Below are 26,544 nucleotides of genomic sequence, written 5' to 3'. Positions count from 1 at the left end.
CATCAGTAGGACCATCAGTAAGACCGTCAGTAGGACCGTCAGTAAGACCGTCAGTAGGACCATCAGTAGGACCATCAGTTGGACCATCAGTAGGGCCATCAGTAAGACCATCAGTAGGACCATCAGTAGGACCATCAGTAGTCCCTTATGGTTTAGCTGTAGCAGGGTGGTTGTGAATCCATTTATGGTTTAGCTGGAGCAGGGTGGTTGTGAATCCCTTATGGTTTAGCTGTAGCAGGGTGGTTGTGAATCCCTTATGGATTAGCTGTAGCAGGGTGGTTGTGAATCCCTTATGGATTAGCTGTAGCAGGGTGGTTGTGAATCCCTTATGGATTAGCTGTAGCAGGGTGGTTGTGAATCCCTTATGGTTTAGCTGTAGCATGGTGGTTGTGAATCCCTTATGGATTAGCTGTAGCAGGGTGGTTGTGAATCCCTTATGGTTTAGCTGTAGCAGGGTGGTTGTGAATCCCTTATGGATTAGCTGTAGCAGGGTGGTTGTGAATCCCTTATGGTTTAGCTGTAGCAGGGTGGTTGTGAATCCCTTATGGATTAGCTGTAGCAGGGTGGTTGTGAATCCCTTATGGATTAGCTGTAGCAGGGTGGTTGTGAATCCCTTATGGATTAGCTGTAGCAGGGTGGTTGTGAATCCCTTATGGATTAGCTGTAGCAGGGTGGTTGTGAATCCCTTATGGTTTAGCTGTAGCAGGGTGGTTGTGAATCCCTTATGGATTAGCTGTAGCAGGGTGGTTGTGAATCCCTTATGGTTTAGCTGTAGCAGGGTGGTTGTGAATCCCTTATGGATTAGCTGTAGCAGGGTGGTTGTGAATCCCTTATGGTTTAGCTGTAGCAGGGTGGTTGTGAATCCCTTATGGATTAGCTGTAGCAGGGTGGTTGTGAGTCCCTTATGGTTTAGCTGTAGCATGGTGGTTGTGATAACCTTATGGTCTTCAATCAGGATCTCAGTGATCACTGCCTCATTGCCTGCATCCGCTACGGGTCCGCGGTCAAACGACCACCCCTCATCACTGTCAAACGCTCCCTAAAACACTTCTGCGAGCAGGCCTTTCTAATCGACCTGGCCAGGGTATCCTGGAAGGATATTGACCTCATCCCGTCAGTAGAGAATGCCTGGTAAAAGTAACTTCCTCACCATCTTAGATAAGCACGCTCCGTTCAAAAAATGCAGAACTAAGAACAGATATAGCCCTTGGTTCACTCCAGACCTGACTGCCCTCGACCAGCATAAAAACATCCTGTGGCGGACTGCAATAGCGTCGAATAGTCCCTGCGATATGCAACTGTTCAGGGAAGTCAGGAACCAATAAATGCAGTCAGTCAGGAAAGCAAAGGCCAGCTTTTTCAAGCAGAAATTTGCATCCTGTAGCTCTAACTCCAAAAAGTTCTGGGACACTGTAAAGTCCATAGAGAACAAGAGCACCTCCTCCCAGCTGCCCACTGCACTGAGGCTAGGTAACATGGTCACCACTGATAAATCCATGATAATAACTTCAACAAGCATTTCTCAACGGCTGGTCATGCTTTCCTCCTGGCTACTCCTACCTCGGCCAACAGCTCCACCCCCCCCCCCCCCGCAGCTACTCGCCCAAGCCTCCCCAGCTTCTCCTTTACCCAAATCCAGATAGCAGATGTTCTGAAAGAGCTGCAGAACCTGGACCCGTACAAATCAGCTGGTCTTGACAATCTGGACCCTCTATTTCTGAAACTATCCACCGCCATTGTCGCAACCCCTATTACCAGCCTGTTCAACCTCCCTTTCATATTGTCTGTCTGTCTGTCTGTCTGTCTGTCTGTCTGTCTGTCTGTCTGTCTGTCTGTCTGTCTGTCTGTCTGTCTGTCCCCAGTGTCTGTCTGTTTGCCCCCCAGTGTCTGTCTGTCTGCCCTCCAGTGTGTTTCTGTCAGAGTTAGTGTTCCAGACCTTGTCTGAAATGACACCCTATATAGTGCACTACTTTTGACCTGAGCTCAGGATGCAATATATAGGGAATATGTTGACATTCCTGCTGCCAGTCAGGCAGCAGGAAGTCTCAGATGTTTAATTGTGCCCATTTAAAGTAATTAGGTAAAGTAAAAAATTACAAGTAAAGTTATGACTGTGCTTGGAAGCATTTTTTTCAAAGGTTAATGGTATGCTTTACTCATCCCCTGGGAGACGTGGGCTAGCTTGGATGATGGTTATAACTTGGTTATAAGACTGAATGTCACCTCTGTTTTCTGTGTTTGGAGCTTTGAACTTTCTTGCATATTATTGTCTTTGTGGATGTAGTGCTCACTCAACCTTTCTCCCTCTCTCTTTCCCTCTCTATTTCTCTTTCTCTCTAGTAGTCTCTCTTTCTATCTATCTATCTATCTATCTATCTATCTATCTATCTATCTATCTATCTATCTATCTATCTATCTATCTATCTATCTCTCTCTCTCTCTCTCTCTCTCTATCTTTCTCTCTTGTTGTGTCTCTCTCTCCACATCCCTTCAACCACACTGCATTCATTAACCGTCTGAATTATTGAGCGGCATATCTCACGGTAGCAAAGATTTAGTGACCAGGTGGGTCACAGCTATCCATTACACCAGCCATGCTTCCATTGTCCTACGAGGCAAATTAAATCAGTCGTCGTAGCTCCTGGTTTTATCAATCTAAACAATAAACAGGTTTGTTCCATTCAGGACAGTCTTTTCTGTGGCTGTGTACCAAATGGCACCCTATTCCCTACATAGTGTGCTGCTTTTTTTGGTTTAGCTCTATTTTTGAATAGAGCCCTATGAGCGCCGGTCAAAAGTAGTGCACCATATAGGGAATATGGTGCTATTTGGGGCACAGGCTGTGTAAAGGAGATGATTGACTGAATTATGGTTAGTATCGAGCACAGACCAAAGACCAACATCAGTCCAGACCAACACAAGACAAGGCTTTGATAATGTGGCATACCGGTTGCTGTGTCTCTTTTCAATGTTACCCCAGATTAAAGGGTGGGTGTGGAGGAATTCCTGCTATTTACAGCTTGAGAGAGATACAATAATACTTTTAACTGGAGCTACTATAAAGCATGGTTAGCCAGATAATCAATCTCCATGTTGGGATTTGTGTGTCACACTTGCGCACGCATGCATGCACGCACACACACCTCTGGTCTGACACTAACACCCCTCCTCATTTTAATCTCAATGTCATTGGCCTATGATATGACACTATACTAAATAGCACCACAACAAATATCGTGCAGATGTTCTTTGGGGCATGGATAGCTTCCACATCTATCTCATGTTAATTGTTGTGTATTCCATCTACATGATTCCGTTAGGGACTATCGTTAAGACTCAGTATCACTAACAATACAAAGGACAGCAATATAGTATTTTATCCTCAATGGTCTGTTATATGAATCAACAACTCTCAGGTAGATTCAAGCCCTTGTCATAGAGAGGTTAAATCACTGCGTCCCAATGGCACCCTATTCTCATTATAGTGCACTACTTGTGACCTGGGCACTGTCGTGTCTTTGGCTATGCCGGATTGTGATATGACATGTATTCTATAAAATGTATTCTATAAAACCCATTTACATTACATTTACATTACATTTAAGTCATTTAGCAGACACTCTTATCCAGAGCGACTTACAAATTGGTGCGTTCACCTTAAGACATCCAGTGGAACAGCCACTTTACAATAGTGCATCTAAATCTTTTAAGGGGGTGAGAAGGATTACTTTATCCTATCCTAGGTATTCCTGAAAGAGGTGGGGTTTCAGGTGTCTCCGGAAGGTGGTGATTGACTCCGCTGTCCTGGCGTCGTGAGGGAGTTTGTTCCACCATTGGGGGGCCAGAGCAGCGAACAGTTTTGACTGGGCTGCGCGGGAACTGTACTTCCTCAGTGGTAGGGAGGCGAGCAGGCCAGAGGTCTTTCTCTGTAATTAATATTACCTGATTGAGCTAATCATGGAAATGTAATTAACTAGAAAGTCGGGGCACCACAAAATAATATTTATAGAGCTGTTATCTTCCGAATAAACTCTTAAAGACCTAGTAATGTTTTACATCAATAGCAGTCAATATTAATCGTCACCTTATTTCAGTCTCATTTGAAAGTTGTAAATTCTTGATTATCTTCACGAACCCTGGCTAACAAGTTGAATCAGCAATACAAATTGGGTTTAATTATTTATTTACTAAATACCTAACTAATCACACAGAATTACATATACACAGAATGAATCATACATTGATTACAAATTATGTCATAAAGGAAAACGTCCCTAGCGGACGGAACAGATATGACAGCTGGTTACACAAAGAAAGTGGGTTGGGTTTGAGTGAAAGAGCGGGAAGACTGTAGAACAAAGGGAGAAGTGATGTCTCTATTGGGCCGTAGGCAGCTACTCTATCGTAAATACAGAATCTTATGCATTCTAAATTACCGCCCATTTGGAAAAGGAAAATGCAATAAATATTTACTCTGAGCTTCGGTAGGTTGGCCGTAGATGCTGGTCGTGTTGGCCAACAGAGATCTTCCTGTCCTCTGTTCGTCCTTTCCTAGCCCACGTTTACAGCGGCCGCTGCTAACTCAACAGCTAGGAGGTATCACTTCTGTAGTGAATAAGAGTGCAAAGTTCATACCATTCGCAACCAAAGCTCACGCTGAGGTTTGCTTCGTTCTGTAGTTATTATCTGAACCCTTCTGACATCGGATCGTCATCCTAATGTACCTGGAACAGGAAGTTATATTGTCGTCAAGGCTTTATATAGGAAGGGAGAGGAGGGCGTGTTTCATAGTTTATAACCAATGTCTCTTCACGTGGGCGGGCCACTGAGTCAGGCCTAATTCACTCATGAAATCCCAATTCCAACATTTTAGAAGCTAAAATCACATCCCCTCCCAAATAATTTGATATTCAAACATTTAAATTGCACAACAATTCAATGTGAATCTGATAACTATAATGTGTAGACTTTCCAGTGTACTGTTCATGTCATCCTATCATTGATGAGAATGTCTCAGATGACAACCGAACTGACATCATATTCATTAATTAAGTACCAACACATATGTTCAACTGGTTGGATTACCAAAATATGGTTAATTTCCCCCCACCTTCTGATGTTCCCACAATCTCTGTTTAACAAAGGCTATTCAAGAGTCCCTCTGAAGAGTCAAGAGAGAGGGAAGGGAGAAAGGTATTTATGGGGGGGGGGGATCATAAACCTTACCCACAGGCCAAGTCATGACAGCACATAGGGCCCAAAGTAGTGCACTCTAGGGAATAGGGTGCCATTTTGGACAGAACTATAGCTCAATGACAGAGGCAATGGGATTCATAACAATGGCCATGGGAGAGTTTCAACTTTACCCAGCAATGAAAAACATTTTATTTTCTCTTGTGGTCAATTCAGCATTGGGGAGCTGAATTTACTGCAGTGTACTGTAAAATATCTGCCTTTGTTCCAGTGGTGTAATTACGTTGACGTGAAGTCTCTCTGCAGCCCTCGTCTCCTCTCCTCCAATCTGAGTTCAATATATAAATGCCACCGCGCTAGTAATCACACTGTTTCCACACTTAGTTTGGAGAAGTAAGTCTGCAGCCAGCCAGCCTGCTGTCCCATGCCAGGGATTGATTACATACAGCTCAAATGAAGAGTAAGCAGTTTTTCCTGGTGTGTGTGTGTGTGTGTGTGTGTGTGTGTGTGTGTGTGTGTGTGTGTGTGTGTGTGTGTGTGCAGGAAGTGCCACTACTAGCCTATTGATTCATTTTACATCAGGGGGAAATAAGACCTGCCTCTCCAAATAACTGTTGATATTTGTTTTCGTTTTTCTCATGAATTTACGGAATCCCATTACATTGAAACAGCTATATTTCACTGTCCTGAGTTTGTGTTTTACACACCTGCGTTGATGCAGCAGGATCAACTCGGTAAGAGTTGTATTTATTGTTACCCATTAAATGTTTGCTTACTTCTTGCATATTCAGTGTTATATTAATTCGTTTCAGAATAGAACTTGTAAGCCTGATGCCATTAAGGAGCATACAAAATGTTGCCATTCATACAATCTTTAAGGTTATTTACACATTTATTTAGCCATAGGAGCTGGCTACAGCACACGTCATTTTTTTCTATGCAGGTTTCCCAGACACAGATTAAGTCTAGTCCTAGACTAAAATGCTTCCTCAATGGAGAAACTGTCTGTCTATGTTTCCCATAATACAGACCCATAACAGGAGTGTGTTGATTGATTCCTCTAAGTAGGTGATTAGCACTAGATTAGACCCCTGTTATTGACCAGATCTCTTGGGAAGTGTCTTGTCAGAGTTTAGTGTGCAGGCAGCTCCTCGGCCAAGACATGGGGAAGGGCCAGGTCCAACAGTAGCCTTGCAGTCCTTGAAATGTGAACACCCCTTTTAGCTGCATGTGATTCATTATGATCCAGTAACGATGCGTGGGTAAAATCACTGGGGAAGCCAAGCCAGAAAAAAAACACATTACAATCTATGTGTTGTGATAATTGTGTTGTTTGCTCTATAACCTGTTAGTTAACTGTCTTGTGACTGTGAAATATACTCCTAAGTAGGAGCTGCCTCCACTATTCCAGCCCCAACTTCAACATCATCACCTATGCAGTGTGTGTGTGTGTGTGTGTGTGTGTGTGTGTGTGTGTGTGTGTGTGTGTGTGTGTGTGTGCGTGCGTGCGTGCGTGCGTGCGTGCGTGCGTGCGTGCGTGCGTGCGTGCGTGCGTGCCAGTGGAAAGAATTTATTGAAACATCAATGCCATCCTTCTCTCTTTCATGTTGACAAAATGGTCTATGACTCTCATACAATACACGCTTTGATTTTGTGTTGTTTGTTTGCTACCCTAACTTCCTTTCATGGGCAACGTTAGCTAGTTAACATTAGCCTTCTACATCTAGCTGCCTATTGAACTTCCATCCTCTGATGCAACAATGTATGAATTTATGGTTGCATCAGAATCGCTGTTATAATCATTGGCCAGTACGGAGAATTAAGTAAAACCACAAGTCCAAATCCCTATCTCTAGCCATGGCTAATTTAGCAAAGGATTCATTTTGACTAGCTACTGTAGCTAGCCACTAGAGGACAACAACACAATGAGATGCAGCAATTCAAGTTGTTTCTGTCAATTACATCTTGCTCTCAATGTGATGTGATTGGAGTGAAGCCATATCCAAACTGGCTTCCCTTGACACTTCTTTTTGGTGCGCCAGGACCATTCAGAGATGAGCTTACTCAGCTATTATTTTATTTAAAAAATGTATCAAGGGAAGCCAAAAATGCTCGTTGGCTTCCCTTTCATTCAATGTTATGGTCTGCAACAATGTCAAACTCCTTTTGACCAGATGGCATCGGATAAATTTGCCTACACATACAGAGACAGAGGGGCGCTGTTTCGCTTGTTTGGATGCTTTCTCCGGTGAGATACATTGAAACACAGAGACAAAAAATATACATTATTTTATCATATTTTTTTTATTTGTCACTTTTGGGGGGAAGCTTGGCTTCCCTTGGCATTCATGAATACATGCCACTGTTGCGATCCACCATCTCAACCCCTCTCCTGGAACTCCCCTCTCCTTATTCTAATTAGACTTTGTATTGTATACAATCCAGGGGCCCGGGTTGTCCATGTACTTTGGTCCTCACCTTCTTCCACCAACAGCCGTGACAGTAGCGAATATAATGGCAATAGCAACAACTCAACAACTCAGCTCATCCAATACGTGCCTGCCCAATTCATAATTTAACCAACAAATTACCCATCTAGCGTACTTCAGAGAAGAGAGATTCATTATCCAATTTAGGCCCTGTGTTGTGGATGGAAGCAGTGATATCATAGTAATGGATAGAGAGTGTCAAAAGTGTTTTAAGATAGATGGATTGAGTACAGACCCTTTGTCATGTTTGTCAATTTGATGGGTGGGGCAGGCTGGGTGATGTGTCCAAATAGACTGGGTGATGCCTTCTTAAATCCAAGTTGCCACTGTGTCCCAAATGTCATTCTACTGTATTCACTATATAATGCACTACTTTTGACCAGTTCCCATAGGGATATAGAGAATATTGTGCCATTTGTGATGCACATACTGTATCAGTCAGCTGCCCATATACTCCAGACGACGGGGGAGGAAAGGTAGGAAGAAGACCAGCAGTTGTCGTCCATTTTGGCATTATGATTCTTGGGAGTCTGTTTAAGATAATGATGCAATATATGAGTGTGTCTGACTTAAAGAGAAACCAATTAATTCCAGCCGCAGAGTTCAATGGAGGTAACATAAAATATTATTGATTTTATTCATTTCACTGAGATGCCCCCCCCCCCCTCTCTTCCCTCTCCCCGTCTCTCCCCCCCTGTCTCTTCCCACTCCCTGTCTCTCCCTCCCCCTGTCTCTTCCCCACGGTCTCTTCCCACCCACTGTCTCTTCCCACTCCCTGTCTCTTCCCACTCCCTGTCTCCGCCTGTGGAGCTGTCAGCGTTATAGTGGGGCTAGACTTTGTTTTAATAAATTGCCTGCGTGACGAGAGCAGTGGTGCATGTCTGATGTTCATCTTTACCTCCTGAAATTAAATTTTTCTCAGAGACAGACAACTCTCCTCTCCACCTCTCATCTTCCCCTCTCCTTCTCCTCCTCTCCTCTCCACCTCTCATCCTCCCCTCTCCTCCTCTCCACCTCTCATCTTCCCCTGTCCTTCTCCTATCCTCTTTCCCCTCCTCCTCCACTCCACCTCTCATCTTCCCCTCTCCTTCTCCTATCCTCTTTCCCCCTCTCCTCTCCATCTCTCATCACCCCCTCTTCTTTTCCTATCCTCTTTCCCCTCCTCCTCTCCTCTCCTTCTCCTCTATTCTTCTCCACCTCTACTTTCCACATCCCCTCTCCTCTCTTCCTCTCCTCCTCTCATCATATCACAATGAGACAACAAGAGAGAGAGAGGGAGAGCTGATGGTCACTATGCACCCCTGGTCATTATTCCTGGGGCCACCCAGCCTCCTAGTGGAGCCTGAGACAACCACAGTACAGACACCCACGGCCACAGGAGGATAGATGGATGACCATGAGCCGGGGACAGGGGGACTGGGGTTTATAGTCACTGGTGAAAGATGGCTCTAGCTCTCACAATGCAGTGATCTATCACAACAGAGGGAAAAAGAGGAAGCAAGGCAACAATGAGTGTGGCGGGCTGGCGGTGGCTGTGGCTGAGTCACAACCAAGCTTTGCTTTGGTCCTCTCCCAACACTCAAGATGCTCTCCAGTCCAGTCTAGTACGTTGGGTTTAAAATAACTAATCTACAGATGGATGGTTTTTTCTCTGGAACCATTTAGAAATGGTGAACAATAACATTATGACATAGTATTAGACATAGTATTAGTTTTGTGATAACCTTTCTAGTCAACAAAAAGTTATTTCAGTTTGTCTTCAATGTGCAGAGTGTGTTTTTATAACTCTTTGTTGAGTTGAGGGTTTTTTCCAAGCCTATTTCTGTATTCCACACTAACTGCATCATTTTTTCACAATAATAAATCAATGTTTCAAATCTAAAGTTTTGATAGTTCTGGTTTAAAATCTGCCACTAAGTGAACAGAAACAGCATAAGTTTCATGAATTGTGGAAGAGAGAAGCCTGACGCATCAAAGAACACAATTGACTGTGACGAGGCACATCTTCTAAAAATAGAACCGTGTCTCTGATGGGATGATTCTCCTTTGTTAAGGGTTCTTTTCTCCCAACATCAGGAGAATGCTGACACTGAATAGTAACACTTTGCTTAGAGTGGTGATATGTACCATTCATAAAGCATGTATGCATGACAGAAAGAGTCAATACTGCTGTGGTAATGTTAGTTATAGTTACCCTGGTTCTAGGAGCAGTGACTCTGGGAAGGCAAGGCAGCTGAGGCGGGGTCCATCTCAGCCCCAGCAATGGCCTTGAACACTAAATTGACAACCTATGAGTCTGTGAGAGAGCGAAAGAATTGTCTGGGGTATGATTGGTAGCCTTGACTCCCATACTGCGTACCCATAGGCCAGTGCCTGATGAAGGGGCTGGGTAATTGCAGTCCCCGCTCACCCTCTGCACTGCAGCTTACAGTAACTACTGCTACTGATGTTAACCACGGAGAGGAGAGCAAATGGCATATCATAAAAAAGCTCTTGTTATAGGAGAGCATTAGAACTCCATTTTGTATGAGAAAAGACAAAGGACTGAAAGCAGACTTTCAAGTGAGGGCAGTTTGTTTAAAACCAAGCGTGAGTAATGGCAGTTATTAAGGTGTGCATTCCAAATGTCACCCTATTCCCTATATAGTGCACTATGTGCCCTGTAGGGAATAATGTGCCATTTGAATGACTAAGTGACATTAATGATGGTTATATAAGTTCCCGTATGTGATGTATACAGACAGCCAGTTGCTCCACATGATTTAATTTGGCATTGTCACATTCCTAACAGACATTTTGCACAACATGGATTCATAGCTTCATGAATATTCGGCACCGCTTTCTGAGAAACAGAATCATCTGTTGTGTTGCTGTTGTTGACAGCTTTGAGGGGCTGGAGAGAAAGATATACTTTCCCAATGAAGAGATGTACCCGAGAGAAGGAGGTGTTGTGTGACAGGCCCGGTTCCACCTGTGATTGCAGCCATTGTGAAGACCTGTCTGTCTCTCTAAGAGACTCCTAGTGCTAACTACAGTAAACAGTCTTTGTCTCTCACATTATCCTAGTGCTAACTACAGTAAACAGTCTTTGTCTCTCTCACATCATCCTAGTGCTAACTACAGTAAACAGTCTTTGTCTCTCACATCATCCTAGTGCTAACTACAGTAAACAGTCTTTGTCTCTCACATCATCCTAGTGCTAACTACAGTAAACAGTCTTTGTCTCTCTCACATCATCCTAGTGCTAACCACAGTAAACAGTCTTTGTCTCTCTCACACCATCCTAGTGCTAACTACAGTAAACAGTCTTTGTCTCTCTCACATCATCCTAGTGCTAACTACAGTAAACAGTCTTTGTCTCTCACATCATCCTAGTGCTAACTACAGTAAACAGTCTTTGTCTCTCTCACATCATCCTAGTGCTAACTACAGTAAACAGTCTTTGTCTCTCTCACATCATCCTAGTGCTAACTACAGTAAACAGTCTTTGTCTCTCTCACATCATCCTAGTGCTAACTACAGTAAACAGTCTTTGTCTCTCTCACATCATCCTAGTGCTAACCACAGCAAACAGTCTTTGTCTCTCTCACATCATCCTAGTGCTAACTACAGTAAACAGTCTTAGTCTCTCACATCATCCTAGTGCTAACTACAGTAAACAGTCTTTGTCTCTCACATCATCCTAGTGCTAACCACAGTAAACAGTCTTTGTCTCTCACATCATCCTAGTGCTAACTACAGTAAACAGTCTTTGTCTCTCACATCATCATAGTGCTAACTACAGTAAACAGTCTTTGTCTCTCTCACATCATCCTAGTGCTAACCACAGTAAACAGTCTTTGTCTCTCTCACACCATCCTAGTGCTAACTACAGTAAACAGTCTTTGTCTCTCTCACATCATCCTAGTGCTAACTACAGTAAACAGTCTTTGTCTCTCACATCATCCTAGTGCTAACTACAGTAAACAGTCTTTGTCTCTCTCACATCATCCTAGTGCTAACTACAGTAAACAGTCTTTGTCTCTCTCACATCATCCTAGTGCTAACTACAGTAAACAGTCTTTGTCTCTCTCACATCATCCTAGTGCTAACTACAGTAAACAGTCTTTGTCTCTCTCACATCATCCTAGTGCTAACTACAGTAAACAGTCTGTCTCTCTCACATCATCCTAGTGCTAACTACAGTAAACAGTATGTCTCTCTCACATCATCCTAGTGCTAACTACAGTAAACAGTCTGTCTCTCTCACATCATCCTAGTGCTAACCACAGTAAACAGTCTTTGTCTCTCACATCATCCTAGTGCTAACTACAGTAAACAGTCTTTGTCTCTCTCACATCATCCTAGTGCTAACTACAGTAAACAGTCTTTGTCTCTCTCACATCATCCTAGTGCTAACTACAGTAAACAGTCTTTGTCTCTCTCACATCATCCTAGTGCTAACTACAGTAAACAGTCTTTGTCTCTCACATCATCCTAGTGCTAACCACAGTAAACAGTCTTTGTCTCTCACATCATCCTAGTGCTAACTACAGTAAACAGTCTTTGTCTCTCTCACATCATCCTAGTGCTAACTACAGTAAACAGTCTTTGTCTCTCTCACATCATCCTAGTGCTAACTACAGTAAACAGTCTTTGTCTCTCTCACATCATCCTAGTGCTAACTACAGTAAACAGTCTTTGTCTCTCACATCATCCTAGTGCTAACTACAGTAAACAGTCTTTGTCTCTCACATCATCCTAGTGCTAACCACAGTAAACAGTCTTTGTCTCTCACATCATCCTAGTGCTAACTACAGTAAACAGTCTTTGTCTCTCACATCATCATAGTGCTAACTACAGTAAACAGTCTTTGTCTCTCTCACATCATCCTAGTGCTAACCACAGTAAACAGTCTTTGTCTCTCTCACACCATCCTAGTGCTAACTACAGTAAACAGTCTTTGTCTCTCTCACATCATCCTAGTGCTAACTACAGTAAACAGTCTTTGTCTCTCTCACATCATCCTAGTGCTAACCACAGTAAACAGTCTTTGTCTCTCACATCATCCTAGTGCTAACTACAGTAAACAGTCTTTGTCTCTCTCACATCATCCTAGTGCTAACTACAGTAAACAGTCTTTGTCTCTCTCACATCATCCTAGTGCTAACTACAGTAAACAGTCTTTGTCTCTCTCACATCATCCTAGTGCTAACTACAGTAAACAGTCTTTGTCTCTCACATCATCCTAGTGCTAACCACAGTAAACAGTCTTTGTCTCTCACATCATCCTAGTGCTAACTACAGTAAACAGTCTTTGTCTCTCTCACATCATCCTAGTGCTAACTACAGTAAACAGTCTTTGTCTCTCACATCATCCTAGTGCTAACTACAGTAAACAGTCTTTGTCTCTCTCACATCATCCTAGTGCTAACTACAGTAAACAGTCTGTCTCTCTCACACCATCCTAGTGCTAACTACAGTAAACAGTCTGTCTCTCTCACATCATCCTAGTGCTAACCACAGTAAACAGTCTTTGTCTCTCACATCATCCTAGTGCTAACTACAGTAAACAGTCTTTGTCTCTCACATCATCCTAGTGCTAACTACAGTAAACAGTCTTTGTCTCTCTCACATCATCCTAGTGCTAACCACAGTAAACAGTCTTTGTGTCTCTCACATCATTATAGTGCTAACTACAGTAAACAGTCTTTGTCTCTCTCATCATCCTAGTGCTAACCACAGTAAACAGTCTTTGTCTCTCTCACACCATCCTAGTGCTAACTACAGTAAACAGTCTTTGTCTCTCTCACATCATCCTAGTGCTAACCACAGTAAACAGTCTTTGTGTCTCTCACATCATTATAGTGCTAACTACAGTAAACAGTCTTTGTCTCTCTCATCATCCTAGTGCTAACCACAGTAAACAGTCTTTGTCTCTCTCACACCATCCTAGTGCTAACTACAGTAAACAGTCTGTCTCTCACATCATCCTAGTGCTAACTACAGTAAACAGTCTTTGTCTCTCTCACATCATCCTAGTGCTAACTACAGTAAACAGTCTTTGTCTCTCTCACATCATCCTAGTGCTAACTACAGTAAACAGTCTGTCTCTCTCACATCATCCTAGTGCTAACTACAGTAAACAGTCTTTGTCTCTCTCACATCATCCTAGTGCTAACTACAGTAAACAGTCTGTCTCTCTCACATCATCCTAGTGCTAACTACAGTAAACAGTCTGTCTCTCTCACATCATCCTAGTGCTAACTACAGTAAACAGTCTTTGTCTCTCACATCATCCTAGTGCTAACTACAGTAAACAGTCTTTGTCTCTCACATCATCCTAGTGCTAACTACAGTAAACAGTCTTTGTCTCTCACATCATCCTAGTGCTAACCACAGTAAACAGTCTTTGTCTCTCTCACATCATCCTAGTGCTAACTACAGTAAACAGTCTTTGTCTCTCTCACATCATCCTAGTGCTAACTACAGTAAACAGTATTTGTCTCTCACATCATCCTAGTGCTAACTACAGTAAACAGTCTTTGTCTCTCTCACATCATCCTAGTGCTAACTACAGTAAACAGTCTGTCTCTCTCACATCATCCTAGTGCTAACCACAGTAAACAGTCTTTGTCTCTCACATCATCCTAGTGCTAACTACAGTAAACAGTCTTTGTCTCTCTCACATCATCCTAGTGCTAACTACAGTAAACAGTCTTTGTCTCTCACATCATCCTAGTGCTAACTACAGTAAACAGTCTTTGTCTCTCACATCATCCTAGTGCTAACTACAGTAAACAGTCTGTCTCTCTCACATCATCCTAGTGCAAACTACAGTAAACAGTGTCTCTCTCACATCATCCTAGTGCTAACACTCTTTTTACTGGCCTCCCTCAGTCATACTATTGTAATAATAGATACAGTTGAAGTCGGAAGCTTACATACACTTAGGTTGGAGTCATGAAAACTCATTTTGCAACCACTCCACAAATTTCTTGTTAACAAGCTATAGTTTTGGCAAGTCGGTTGGGACATCTACTTTGCGCATGACTGTCATGATCTTTAGTATAGACGGACCAAGGCACAGCGTATGTAGAGTTCCACATTATTTATTAGAGAGTAAAACAAAACAATAAAGAATAAACGAACCATGACGACAATGCAGTGCTAACAGGCAACTAAACATAAACAATATCCCATAACCCACAGGTGGAAAAAATGCTACTTAAGTATGATCCCCAATTAGAGACAACGATTACCAGCTGCCTCTAATTGGGAATCATACACAAACACCAACATAGAAAATTAAACCTAGAACCCCACATAGAAATAATAGACTAGACTAAAACCCCTAGTCACGCCCTGACCTACTCTACCAAAGAAAATACAGGTTTCTATGGTCAGGACTTGACAATGACACAACAATTGTTTACAGACAGATTACTTCACTTATAATTCATTGTATCACAATTCCAGTGGGTCAGAAGTTTACATACACTAAGTTGACTGTGCCTTTAAACAGCTTGGAAAATTCCAGAAAATGATGTCATGGCTTTAGAAGCTTCTAATCGGCTAATTGACATTGTTTGAGTCAATTGGAGGTGTACCTGTGGATGTATTTCAAGGCCTACCTTCAAACTCGGTACCTCTTTGCTTGACATCATGGGAAAATTAAAAGAAATCAGCCAAGACCTCAGAAAAAAAATTGTAGACCTCCACAAGTCTGGTTCATCCTTGGGAGCAATTTCCAAACACCTGAAGGTACCACCTTCATCTGTACAAACAATAGTACGCAAGTATGAACACCATGGGACCGCGCAGCTATCATACCACTCAGGAAAGAGACACGAGATGAACGTACTTTGGTGCAAAACGTGCAAATCAATTCCAGAGCAACAGCAAAGGACCTTGTGAAGATGCTGGAGGAAACAGGTACAAAATGATCTATATCCACAGTAAAACGAGTCCTATATTGACATAACCTGAAAGGCCGCTCAGCAAGGAAGAAGCCACTGCTCCAAACCCACAATAAAAAACCAGACTACGGTTTGCAACTGCACATGGGGACAAATATCATACTTTTTGGAGAAATGTCCTCTGGTCTGATGAAACAAAAATATAACTGTTTGGCCATAATGACCATCATTATGTTTGGAGGAAAAAGGGGGAGGCTTGCAATCCGAAGAACACCATGAAGCACAGGGGTGGCAGCATCATGTTGTGGGGGTGCTTTGAAGCAATAGGGACTGATGCACTTCACAAAATAGATGGCATCATGAGGCAGGAAAATCTTTTGGATATATTGAAGCAACATCTCAGGACAGTTAAGTTAAAGCTTGGTCGCAAATGGGTCTTCCAAATGGAGAATGACCCCAAGCATACTTCCAAAGTTGTAGCAAAATGGCTTAAGGACAACAAAGTCAAGGTATTGGAGTGGCCATCACAAAGCCCTGACCTCAATCCCATAGCAAATTAGTGGGCAGAACTGAAAAAGTGTGTGCAAGAAAGGAGGCCTAGAAACCTGATTCAGTTACACCAGCTCTGTCAGGGGGAATTTGCCAAAATTCACCCAACTTATTGTGGGAAGCTTGTGGAAGGCTTCCCAAAACGTTTGACCCAAGTTAAACAATTTAAAGGCAATGCCAATCAAATGCTAATTGAGTGTATGTAAACTTCTGACCCACTGGGAATGTGATGAAAGAAGTACAAGTTGAAATTAATCATTTTCTCTACTATTATTCTGACATTTCACATTCTTAAAATAAAGTGGTGATCCTAACTGACCTAAAATAGGGAATTTTTACTCGGATTAAATGTCAGGAATTGTGAAAAACTGAGTTTAAATGTATTTTGCTGAGGTGTATGTAAACTTCCGACTTCAACTGTATGTATATAGTGCTTTTCTAAGACCCAAAGACAGTTGTATGGAACACGGTGTATGGAACACACAGAAATGTCATTTTCATTTCCAAGCACTCATATTCTAACTAGTTATAAACACTTATTTCAGTCCATATGCGTACGGTACAGAACCTCAATCCCCCTCTCTCTTAATTATTACACAATGAAACGTGGGTTGTTTGTGTTTGCCAGCAGGTGCATTGTATTGCATGAGTGATTTTCTATTTTTTACATGTTTTATGTTGTTGAGAAATTCACAGATGTTTGTGTGTGTACATCTGTGTATGTGTGTTCACAATGTGTTGTGAACAGGTTATGTAACCAGACGGTTGACGGGGGAGCTGCCTGTGGGCTTGTTGTTTGTTGTTTCATAATGAAATCCTTCCTCTTCTGGGGATTATACAGCCAGCCTACCTGGCTCTCACTGGAAACTGGTGAGATGAACACTCTGCCCAGTCTCAGCACCAATCTCTGACGATGACAAAGCCTCTCTCACTCATACACACACACACACACATACACACACACACACACACACAGCCTGCTAGGCTAGGGCTTACAGAGGCAGCTGGTAACACTAGGTCCTCTGTGCATGGATCCCTGTACAACAAGTTGTGTTGTGTTTGGTAATGAAGAGATTGCTTAGGACCAGAGAGTCAAGTAGTTACCAATACAAACCTTAGCTGGTCCTCTTAACTAGAGATTCTTACAATTTCGATACATTTATATAATGTATAACAGTCGTTAATATGCTGAGCTAATAACCAAATGACAGAAGTTAGAATAAACTCTAAAGGTCCCATTAGAATGGATAGAATGGAAGTAGATGACTCATTTAAATAGATACAAACCTCCTTAATGTCGTTAAAGTGAAAGGAGAGATAGAGATACATTAAACACCCAAACTTAATGTTGTTTGAAACCGAACGACACTTTAATCTCTTCACTCAATAAGGCTCATTTTATTTAATGCCTCTGGATGTTTCATAAACTACTCAACTTACACAGTAGCTTAATGACACAGCCTTTAGAGTAGTCAGGTGGGAAAACTAAACAGGGCTGAATAAGCAGACTGTGTTACAGTTCAGTCGGCCTTCTGGATGGTACGTAGCTATGGTCCAGGTCGTTAGTGCACGTTCGTCCACTAACTAGAGGAGGAATGCACACTAATGCCCTGGAGCAGAGCTAGATGGTGTGGTGAGAGTGTATCTAATTCTTCCCCTATTGGGCTGCAATAGACAGAGCTCAGGGAGGAAACCCAATCCACCTCTGTGTGTGGAAGTAACAGATGATTTGATGACTGCTCTGGGCAGCTTTACAGCTTTAGTAGCTATATATTACAGAGCAACAAGCCCCAGGTGGTGGTCTGTCCAAAACCCATCACAACAACCCTGCCCCGGGCCAAGCGTCCCAGGGGCCTAGACAGGGGATGGTGTTCAAGATCACTATGGAGCAGAAAGCAAGTTGTAATCCCTCAACTAAGAGCTCATACTGTAGGCAGCCTCATCCATCATCATGTTCACCTTGGAACTTGGAACTTTACCAGTGTTATTGACTGAGAGTTCATCAATCAGTCTGTCAAATCATTTCTGTGTTTATAAAACAGGGCCAGACAGAGAGGAAGCCAAATTGACTCTGTGGTACTGTTACAAATCAATGGTAACAGTTTACTTAATCTCGGCAACCCTGACCCAAATCTCTTACACTTTACCAAAAGCCTGCATTTACAATGCTTTATGACTTATTGTAAAGTGCCAAAACACTTCCTTAGTAATAGGAGGAAACCCTGAGAGGGGCCAGACTCTGCCTGACTCTGTTTATATGGCTCTGGATGTGCCCATGTTGACCTATTGCTTTGTCACAATTTAGAGTTAATCTGTCACACATCCATGCGCCCCTAAAAATAATAGGTGATTTATAAACCAGGCTGCACTTTTCATTGTAACCAGCAGATGGAGCACAACATATGTCTTACCTTGGAGAACGCGGTCATTGTATCGATTAATTCGTTTACATGACTTTTATTTCCAGTTCAGGGTTTTAAAAACGAATTTGTCTTTCTCTCTTTCATTTCTTACCATATCTCTGCTGATGAATAATGCATTGGGCTGTTTCCAGTTTCTAATTCTGCTCCCCAATTATTACACCTTGTCTGTTGGGTTTTTCACTGTTCCACACACATTGACCCATTCCAAATGCCATATCTTCTTCCCTTGGTGTCTGAAGAGACACTTATATGCCACAGTAATAGTATGAGTCCCTGGCCTTATGCTGTATGGTGGGACACTTATATTAAGTGGAGTGGCTGCCTGGCTATGTGCTTTCCTCAATTGAATACAATGTTATTAAGATGAGAGTGAGATTTGTTCAGTTCCCATGATTGTCATCTTTAAGTAAAGAAGTGCAAGTTGCAGCAATTGAGGGGAAACAGACAGATAGGGGTGAAACAGAAGCCCTCCAGGGCGAATACATGCCATAACATAAAGGTTCAGACCTCTCATTTAGGGAGACAGTCACTAATTTATAAGACCTAAATAACCATCTTGATAATGGACTTACCACCTCTAGGCCAAGGCATAGGCTAAATATTAGAAAATAAACAATATAACATTGCCCTATAACAATGTATAGCAATAAACATGTATTAATTGCATAGGTCGGATATTGTAGCTACATAATGCGCTTTATGATCTTGTGTTTTTCACAACTTTGTAATAGAATTGTTCATCATTGGGGTGGCAGTCAGTTGGTCTAGTGGTTAGAGCATTGGACTAGTAACCGAAAGGTTTGAACATCGAATCCTCGAGTTGACAAGGTAAACATCTGTCGTTCTGCCCCTGAACAAGGCAGTTAACCCACTGTTTCCCGGTAGGCCGTCATTGTAAATAAGAATTTGTTCTTAACTGACTTGCCTAGTTAAATAAAGGTTCAAATAAAAATCAATAATATGTATCCATTGACTGGAGTGAGTGCGGGGCACTGCTTGACGCCAGACAGGTACGTCATCAGGGAGGAACACGTTGTTTCAGGTCCTATTTCTGCGTCTGCTGAAGTGTGCTGGTTTCACTGCATTACACTTTTTTAAAGAGTTTTATCTAGATCTTATCGCGATTGAGTTATGACAGTGATATCAGAAAGGGCTTATTTTTAAACGGTTGTTAGTGATAACTAAGGTGCATCCATCCATGTTGTGATATTTGTACGAGTTCCACAGTATGGACTACATTCTGTCTGTCAGGGTCGCGCTGTCGAATAGAATCTGGCCTGCCTCGACTCGGGGGAATTCCGATGGCTCTTCCGCAGAACACTCTGGACGTGTGCACGACAACATTACCAACATTAACACAGGTGTGAGTATAGACTTGGAGCCGAACTTGTTCAATGTATCATGCGTAATGTTTCAGAGTTCAGACTACCGTAGATAAAGTCAGTCAGTGTTTATTTTTATTTAATTTTAACAACCTACAGTACATTTTCAGTAGCGTTGGCATAAGGTGAAGAAGTTGCAACACAGTCACGGGTTGGACAGTGGAGTTTACACATTTCCCTGCGCAGGCTTCTTAAAGGCACAGTCTGCAATATCAACCAATTCAATATACCCGAATGCATTATTTCGAATGCTATGGCTTATAAATACCTTAATACAGATCTGAATGACCTTTTAACTTCACCCGAAAAACTAAGGATTGTGTGCTTTGATTGAAGGTTAGTTTTAAGAGACAGCTTTGTTGTGATACACATCTCCAATTCAGGCAGTGGACACTATTCTGCACTCAGTTACACCAGTTCTGTTGTGAACAATGACAACCTTTAAGCCTGTGGTAATGCATACCATGAATTGCCCAGTTTAACACACACACACACACACACACACGGCTCTGAGCAGTTCCCTCGTCAGTGGGCCAATGCTTTCTTGACTTTACACACCAGTTCATGTAAGGGGCCTAGCCTGCTCATTCATCACAGACGGGACAGAAGGCTACCGAGGGGCTCAGGCCTGACTACCTGCCTCTCTCCTCTTAGTAGGGCCATGGCCTGCAGCCACACACACACACAAAGTCATACACATACAGACACTCACACTGTCTGCGCTAGGGAGAACTAGAGAGACTCTTAATTAACTGACCTCAGTGGCGTTTGGTTTCCCAGGAAGGCACAGTGGGCAGCAGAGCATGCATCTTATTAATCTCGGTCCTAATTAGACCAAACTATTATCCTGCTGACTGCTACAGAGCCCACTTTTTCTCAGCTACAATACACAGCCTTCTAGCGTCTCAGCTGTACTACACCAGTGTCTATAATACTATTCGAAATCTTTCAAACACTTTGAGCGTTTGTTTTAGCTTGCCTGGAGTGTCAGGTGGGCGAGGACTGGGGATGGTTCTAGTGGTTCTAAAGCTACAGGCAAACTCAGTCAAGCACAGCTAAAGTATTGGGCAGGATTTCAAATAGTATTTGAACCCAGGTCTGGAATAGGCCTTCACATAATTGGATGTCTTTTTCATAATGGTGGATTTTATTTTTTACAACCAATTGTGTGGAACGTTTCATTTTGATATACTGTGATGGTGATGGATGGTGTCTGTCTTTGTGGAGAAGAGTTGTTAGGCTGTAGTGAATATTCAGGGAGAAAAAGGTGTAGACTCACACGCAGAGCGCGGCAGGTGTTTATTACGCAGGAATCGTGGTCACAGGCAGGCAATGGTCATACACAGGTAGGCAAACAGGTAGGCAAACAGGCAGGTGAATCAAAACTAGGACTGAAGGCTATAACTGGTTCTCACAAACGAGCTAGGAAAAGGCTTAGTAGAGTTAAAACTAACAATATCTCACAAAGGCACAAGCAGAATGAACTGAACTAAATAAGGAGCTGATGAGACCAGGTGAGTAACTAACACAGGTGAAATCAATGAACAAAAATGAAAGACAGGGCTACGTTCAAGAACACAAGGAAACAGAACACAAGGTTGACTAAGAAAATAAATACAGAACCTTACATAGGCCTATATCATATTGGTTTTTGATTTCATCTTTCTTGGAGTATAGGTCTCATTAGGGATTTATTTGGATGGAGGAAAATAACTTCATTAACAATAGCAACTCACATTGAAACGCATTTAGGGCAAAAATATTTCCATATTCAATTTCCATATTTATTTTGAGCCTCGCTGGTTAGGCATGTACAGATAGCTAATCCGATTGAAGATTTGTAATGCGTCACTGGTTTGGCCCCAGTGTGTCCTCACAATAACCCAACAAGCAGTGATTAATTCGATGATCATTAATGAAATAAACGTACAGATGCTTTATAAGTGTGATTGAATGTCGTCGGGAGCAATGATGCTTTGATGTAAACAGGCGTAACAACCTTTGACCTTTCATTGTAAACAACAACTGTGTCATCATGTGCAGCAGTGCTTTAGGCTACAGCACAGTGTTTGTATTGGCTACTTACTGATATCGACTAGCTACAATTCAACATGTTTAGTATGCCCAAATGGAACTAACGTACATTCCTTTGAGATTCACTGCCAGTCCATTTAAAGCAACGTGATGCTGTATGATGTACTGTACATCAAATAGCATCAAAGGGAAGGTTGGGTCACTAGAAGAACATAAACAGGGGAACAAATTCATCCAGTAATATTATATTAAGATATTATTGTTGGACACTTCTGTCCATTAGATCTCTCTGTTACCTAGATACCAACAGTAGACACCTTCACAACAATTAAAATCAACATTTGCAGCGATGCATCTATCTGACCAGGCATGTTAAAAGGGATCCCATTGATTTCTGACCAGGATTCAGTGGCAGCATTATTTGTTTCTAGTATTTTTGTTCATGCCTAACTGACAGGCCAGCAACTGCAGCCTGGTTAGGAGGTCAATGTCTGACCAACTCGCCTCTTAATATCTGCCGGGACTGTTTGATTAAGCAACACTCACATCCAACATCTTCTCAATGTCTTCTCAACCATAATTGAAAGACGTGTTCACTGTTTACCCAGACTACCCATGAGCTTGAGCAACAACCCAATGCATTTCAATATGTTGTGCCAAAGTGTGCTTTAGTGAGTTACATGTTTTATTTTTCAAATCACCTTTATTTAACCAGGTAGGCCAGTTGAGAACAAGTTCTCATTTTCAACTGCGACCTGGCCAAGATAAAGCAAAGCAAATGGAATAAACAAGCATACAGTCAATAACACAATAGAAAAAAAAGAAAGTCTATATACAGTGTGTGCAAATGGCGTGAGGAGGTAAGAAAAATAAGTAGGTCATAGTAGCGAAGTAATTACAATTTAGCGAATTAACACTGGAGTGATAAATGTGCAGATGATGATGTGCAAGTAGAAATAATGGTGTGCAAAAGAGCAGAAAAGTAAATAAAAACAATATGGGGATGAGGTAGGTGGATTTGATGGGCTATGTACAGCTGCAGCGATCGGTTAGCTGATGTTTCAAGTTAATGAGGGAAATATAAGTCTCCAGCTTCAGCAATTTTTGCAAGTCGTTCCAATCATTGGCAGCAGATAACTGGAAGGAAAGGCGGCCAAATAGGTGTTGGCTTTGGGGATGATCAGTGAGATATACCTGCTGGAGCGCATGCTACGGGTGGGTGTTGTTATCGTGACCAGTGAGCTGAGATAAGGCGGCGCTTTACCTAGCATAGACTTATAGATGACCTGGAGCCAGTGGGTCTGGCGACGAATAGGTAGCGAGGGCCAGCCGACTAGAGCATACAGGTCGCAGTGGTGGGTGGAATAAGGGGCTTTGGTGACAAAACGGATGGCACTGTGATAGACTGCATCCAGTTTTCTGAGTAGAGTGTTGGAGGCTATTTTGTAAATGACATCGCCGAAGTCAAGGATCGGTAGGATAGTCAGTTTTACGAGGGTATGTTTGGCGGCGTGAGTAAAGGAGGCTTTGTTGCGAAATAGGAAGCCAATTCAATATTTTATTTTGGATTGGAGATGTTTAATATGAGTCTGGAAGGAGAGTTTACAGTCTAGACAGACACCTAGGTATTTGTAGTTGTCCACATATTCTAAGTCAGAACCGTCCAGAGTAGTGATGGAAGTCGGGCGGGCGGGTGCGGGCAGCGAACGGTTGAAAAGCATGCATTTAGTTTTACTAGTGTTTAAAAGCTGTTGGAGGCCACGGTATGAGTGTTGTATGGCATTGAAGCTCATGTGGAGGTTTTTTATCACAGTGTCCAAAGAAGGGCCAGATGTATACAGAATGGTGTCGTCTGCGTAGAGGTGGATCAGGGAATCACTCGCAGCAAGAGCGACATTGTTGATATATACAGAGAAAAGAGTTGGCCCGAGAATTTAACCCTGTGGTACCCCCATAGAGACTGCCAGAGGTCCGGACAACAGGCCCTCCGATTTGACACACTGAACTTGACACACTGAAAAGTAGTTGGTGAACCAGACGAGGCAGTCATTTGAGAAACCAAGGCTGTTGAGTCTGCCGATAAGAATACAGTGATTGACAGAGTCGAAAACCTTGGCCAGGTCGATGAAGACGGCTGCACAGTACTGTCTTTTATCGATGGCGGTTATGATATCGTTTAGTACCTTGAGCGTGGCTGAGGTGCACCCGTGACCAGCTCGGAAACCGGATTGCACAGCGGAGAAGGTACGGTGGGATTCGAAATGGTCAGTGATCTGTTTATTAACTTGGCTTTCAAAGACTTTAGAAAGGCAGGGCAGGATGTATCGAGGCCTATAACAGTTTGGGTCTAGAGTGTCACCCCCTTTGAAGAGGGGGATGACCGCGGCAGCTTTCCAATCTTCAGGGATCTCGGACGATACGAAAGGTTAAACAGACTGGTAATAGGGGTTGCAACAATGGCCACGGATAATTTTAAAAAGAGAGGGTCCAGGTTGTCGAGCCCAGCTGATTTGTACGGGTCCAGGTTTTGCAGCTCTTTCAGAACATCTGCTATCTGAATTTGGGTGAAGGAGAAGTTGGGGAGGCTTGGGCAAGTAGCTGCGGGGGGTGCGGAGCTGTTGGCCAGGGTTGTGGTAGCCAGGAGGAAAGCATGGCCAGCTGTAGAGAAATGCTTATTGAAATTCTCGATTATCGTGGATTTATCGATGGTGACAGTGTTACCAAGCCTCAGTGCAGTGGGCAGCTGCGAGGAGGTGCTCTTATTCTCCATGGATTTTACAGTGATACGATAAAGATTTAGCATTAAAGCCGTCAAACATTTCAGATGGAATATTCTGGGTGGTGTTTGCTGCTCGGGAAATGTTCATCAAGTTGTCAACTCTCATTCCTGTGTGATAGTTAGTCACACAGATACTTTTAAAGTCTGGTTCATTTCCCCCCTGTGATCTCTGTGGACCACTGAGGACCACTGTGGACCACTGTGGTCGGAGGGTTGATGATGGGTTGATGATGTCGTACAGTTGGTAGATTTCCGCTAGGATGGTGGTGAGTCCAGTGGAGATAGCAGACTAGAGAGAGGTGGTAGATTTGTGATACTTACTTTCTTCTGACCAAGGTCTGGCTGGCTGCTGAGTGACACTCGTGCACTGAGGATCAGTAAAGAGAGATACTGCAGAGTTTGTGGTTCTCCTTTTAGCTGAGCTCATCACTTCTCCTCACCTCAGGGTATTGATTCAGGCGGAAACTTGAGAGGTTTCTTGGTGTTGGAGTTGCAGCTGTCAGAGATGCATTGAGCCAGAGGATCAGCATGTGAGCTCCTTCTCCTACAGCATTGATCCACAGGCATAAAGGGTTATGTTCCGGTGTCCACATGCATTCTACAGTAGCCTACTTATGTAGAATGCATGTCAAATACATTGCTTAACTCTGAGCAGTATGCTAGTTTGGTTATTGGTGAGAATAGAGCTTTGGTCTGGGGAGTCTAGGGTAGGCTACTGGGGTCCTTTGGTCCTTGACAACAGACCAGGGGCCTTTTCAGTGACTATACATACAGTATTACTGTGGAATGTTCATATGCACAAGCCTCAGGTAACAAGAACATTGTTATTACATAGTTGTTCAGGGTTTTGTGTCAATTTCTTCCCCAAATTTCTATTTTTCTAAAGATTTAATAAAATGGTATATATGAAATCTAAATGTATGTTAAAATTGTAGAAATATCCTTTTAATTATTTCATTAAAAAAAAAATATATATATATATATACAGATGAAGTCGGAAGTTTACATACACCTTAGCCAAATACATTTAACCTCAATTTTTCACAATTCCTGACATTTAATCCTAGCAAAAATTCCCTGTTTTAGGTCAGTTAGGATCACCACTTTATTTTAAGAATGTGAAATGTCAGAATAATAGTAGAGAGAATGATTTCTTTCAGCTTTTATTTCTTTCATCACATTCCCAGTGAGCCAGAAGTTTACATACACTCAATTAGTATTTGTTTAACTGGGGTCAAACAATTCATGTAGCCTGCCACAAGCTTCCCACAATGTTGGGTGAATTTTGGCCCATTCCTCCAGACCGAGCTGGTGTAACTGAGTCAGGTTTCTAGGCCTCCTTGCTTGCACACGCTTTTTCAGTTCTGCCCTCAAATTTTCTATGCGATTGAGGTCAGGGCTTTGTGATGGCCACTCCAATACCTTGACTTTGTTATCCTTAAGCCATTTTGCCACACGTTTGGAAGTATGCTTGGGGTCATTGTCCATTTGGAAGACCCATTTGCGACCAAGCTTTAACAGAACAGGGCTCCGGGCAGCCGAGCGGAAATGGAGGAAAACTCGCCTCCCTGCGGACCTGGCATCCTTTCACTCCCTCCTCTCTACATTTTCCTCCTCTGTCTCTGCTGCTAAAGCCACTTTCTACCACTCTAAATTCCAAGCATCTGCCTCTAACCCTAGGAAGCTCTTTGCCACCTTCTCCTCCCTCTTGAATCCTCCTCCCCCTCCCCCCCCCCTCCTCCCTCTCTGCAGATGACTTCGTCAACCATTTTGAAAAGAAGGTCGACGACATCCGAT

At 42.7% G+C, this 26,544-nt stretch overlaps 1 protein-coding gene across 4 annotated transcripts in view; it reads left to right on the top strand.

The window, feature by feature from the left end:
• The window catches only part of oxr1a (oxidation resistance 1a), a 216,624-nt gene that overhangs the window by 103,357 nt on the left and 86,723 nt on the right, over positions 1-26,544 (top strand). Inside the window, exon 1 of one of the 4 annotated variants that reach the window (XM_065008772.1) lies at positions 19,612-19,913. The exons of the other annotated variants lie outside the window; for them this stretch is intronic. Coding sequence (XP_064864844.1) covers positions 19,781-19,913 — 133 coding nt within the window. The 5' untranslated portion in view covers positions 19,612-19,780. Of the gene's footprint in view, positions 1-19,611; positions 19,914-26,544 lie in introns of those variants that run through there. 4 annotated transcript variants of the gene reach the window in all.

This window comes from Oncorhynchus nerka, linkage group LG3, assembly GCF_034236695.1.
Source record: "Oncorhynchus nerka isolate Pitt River linkage group LG3, Oner_Uvic_2.0, whole genome shotgun sequence".
NCBI lineage: Eukaryota > Metazoa > Chordata > Actinopteri > Salmoniformes > Salmonidae > Oncorhynchus > Oncorhynchus nerka.
This window is presented reverse-complemented; position numbering and strand designations above follow the sequence as displayed.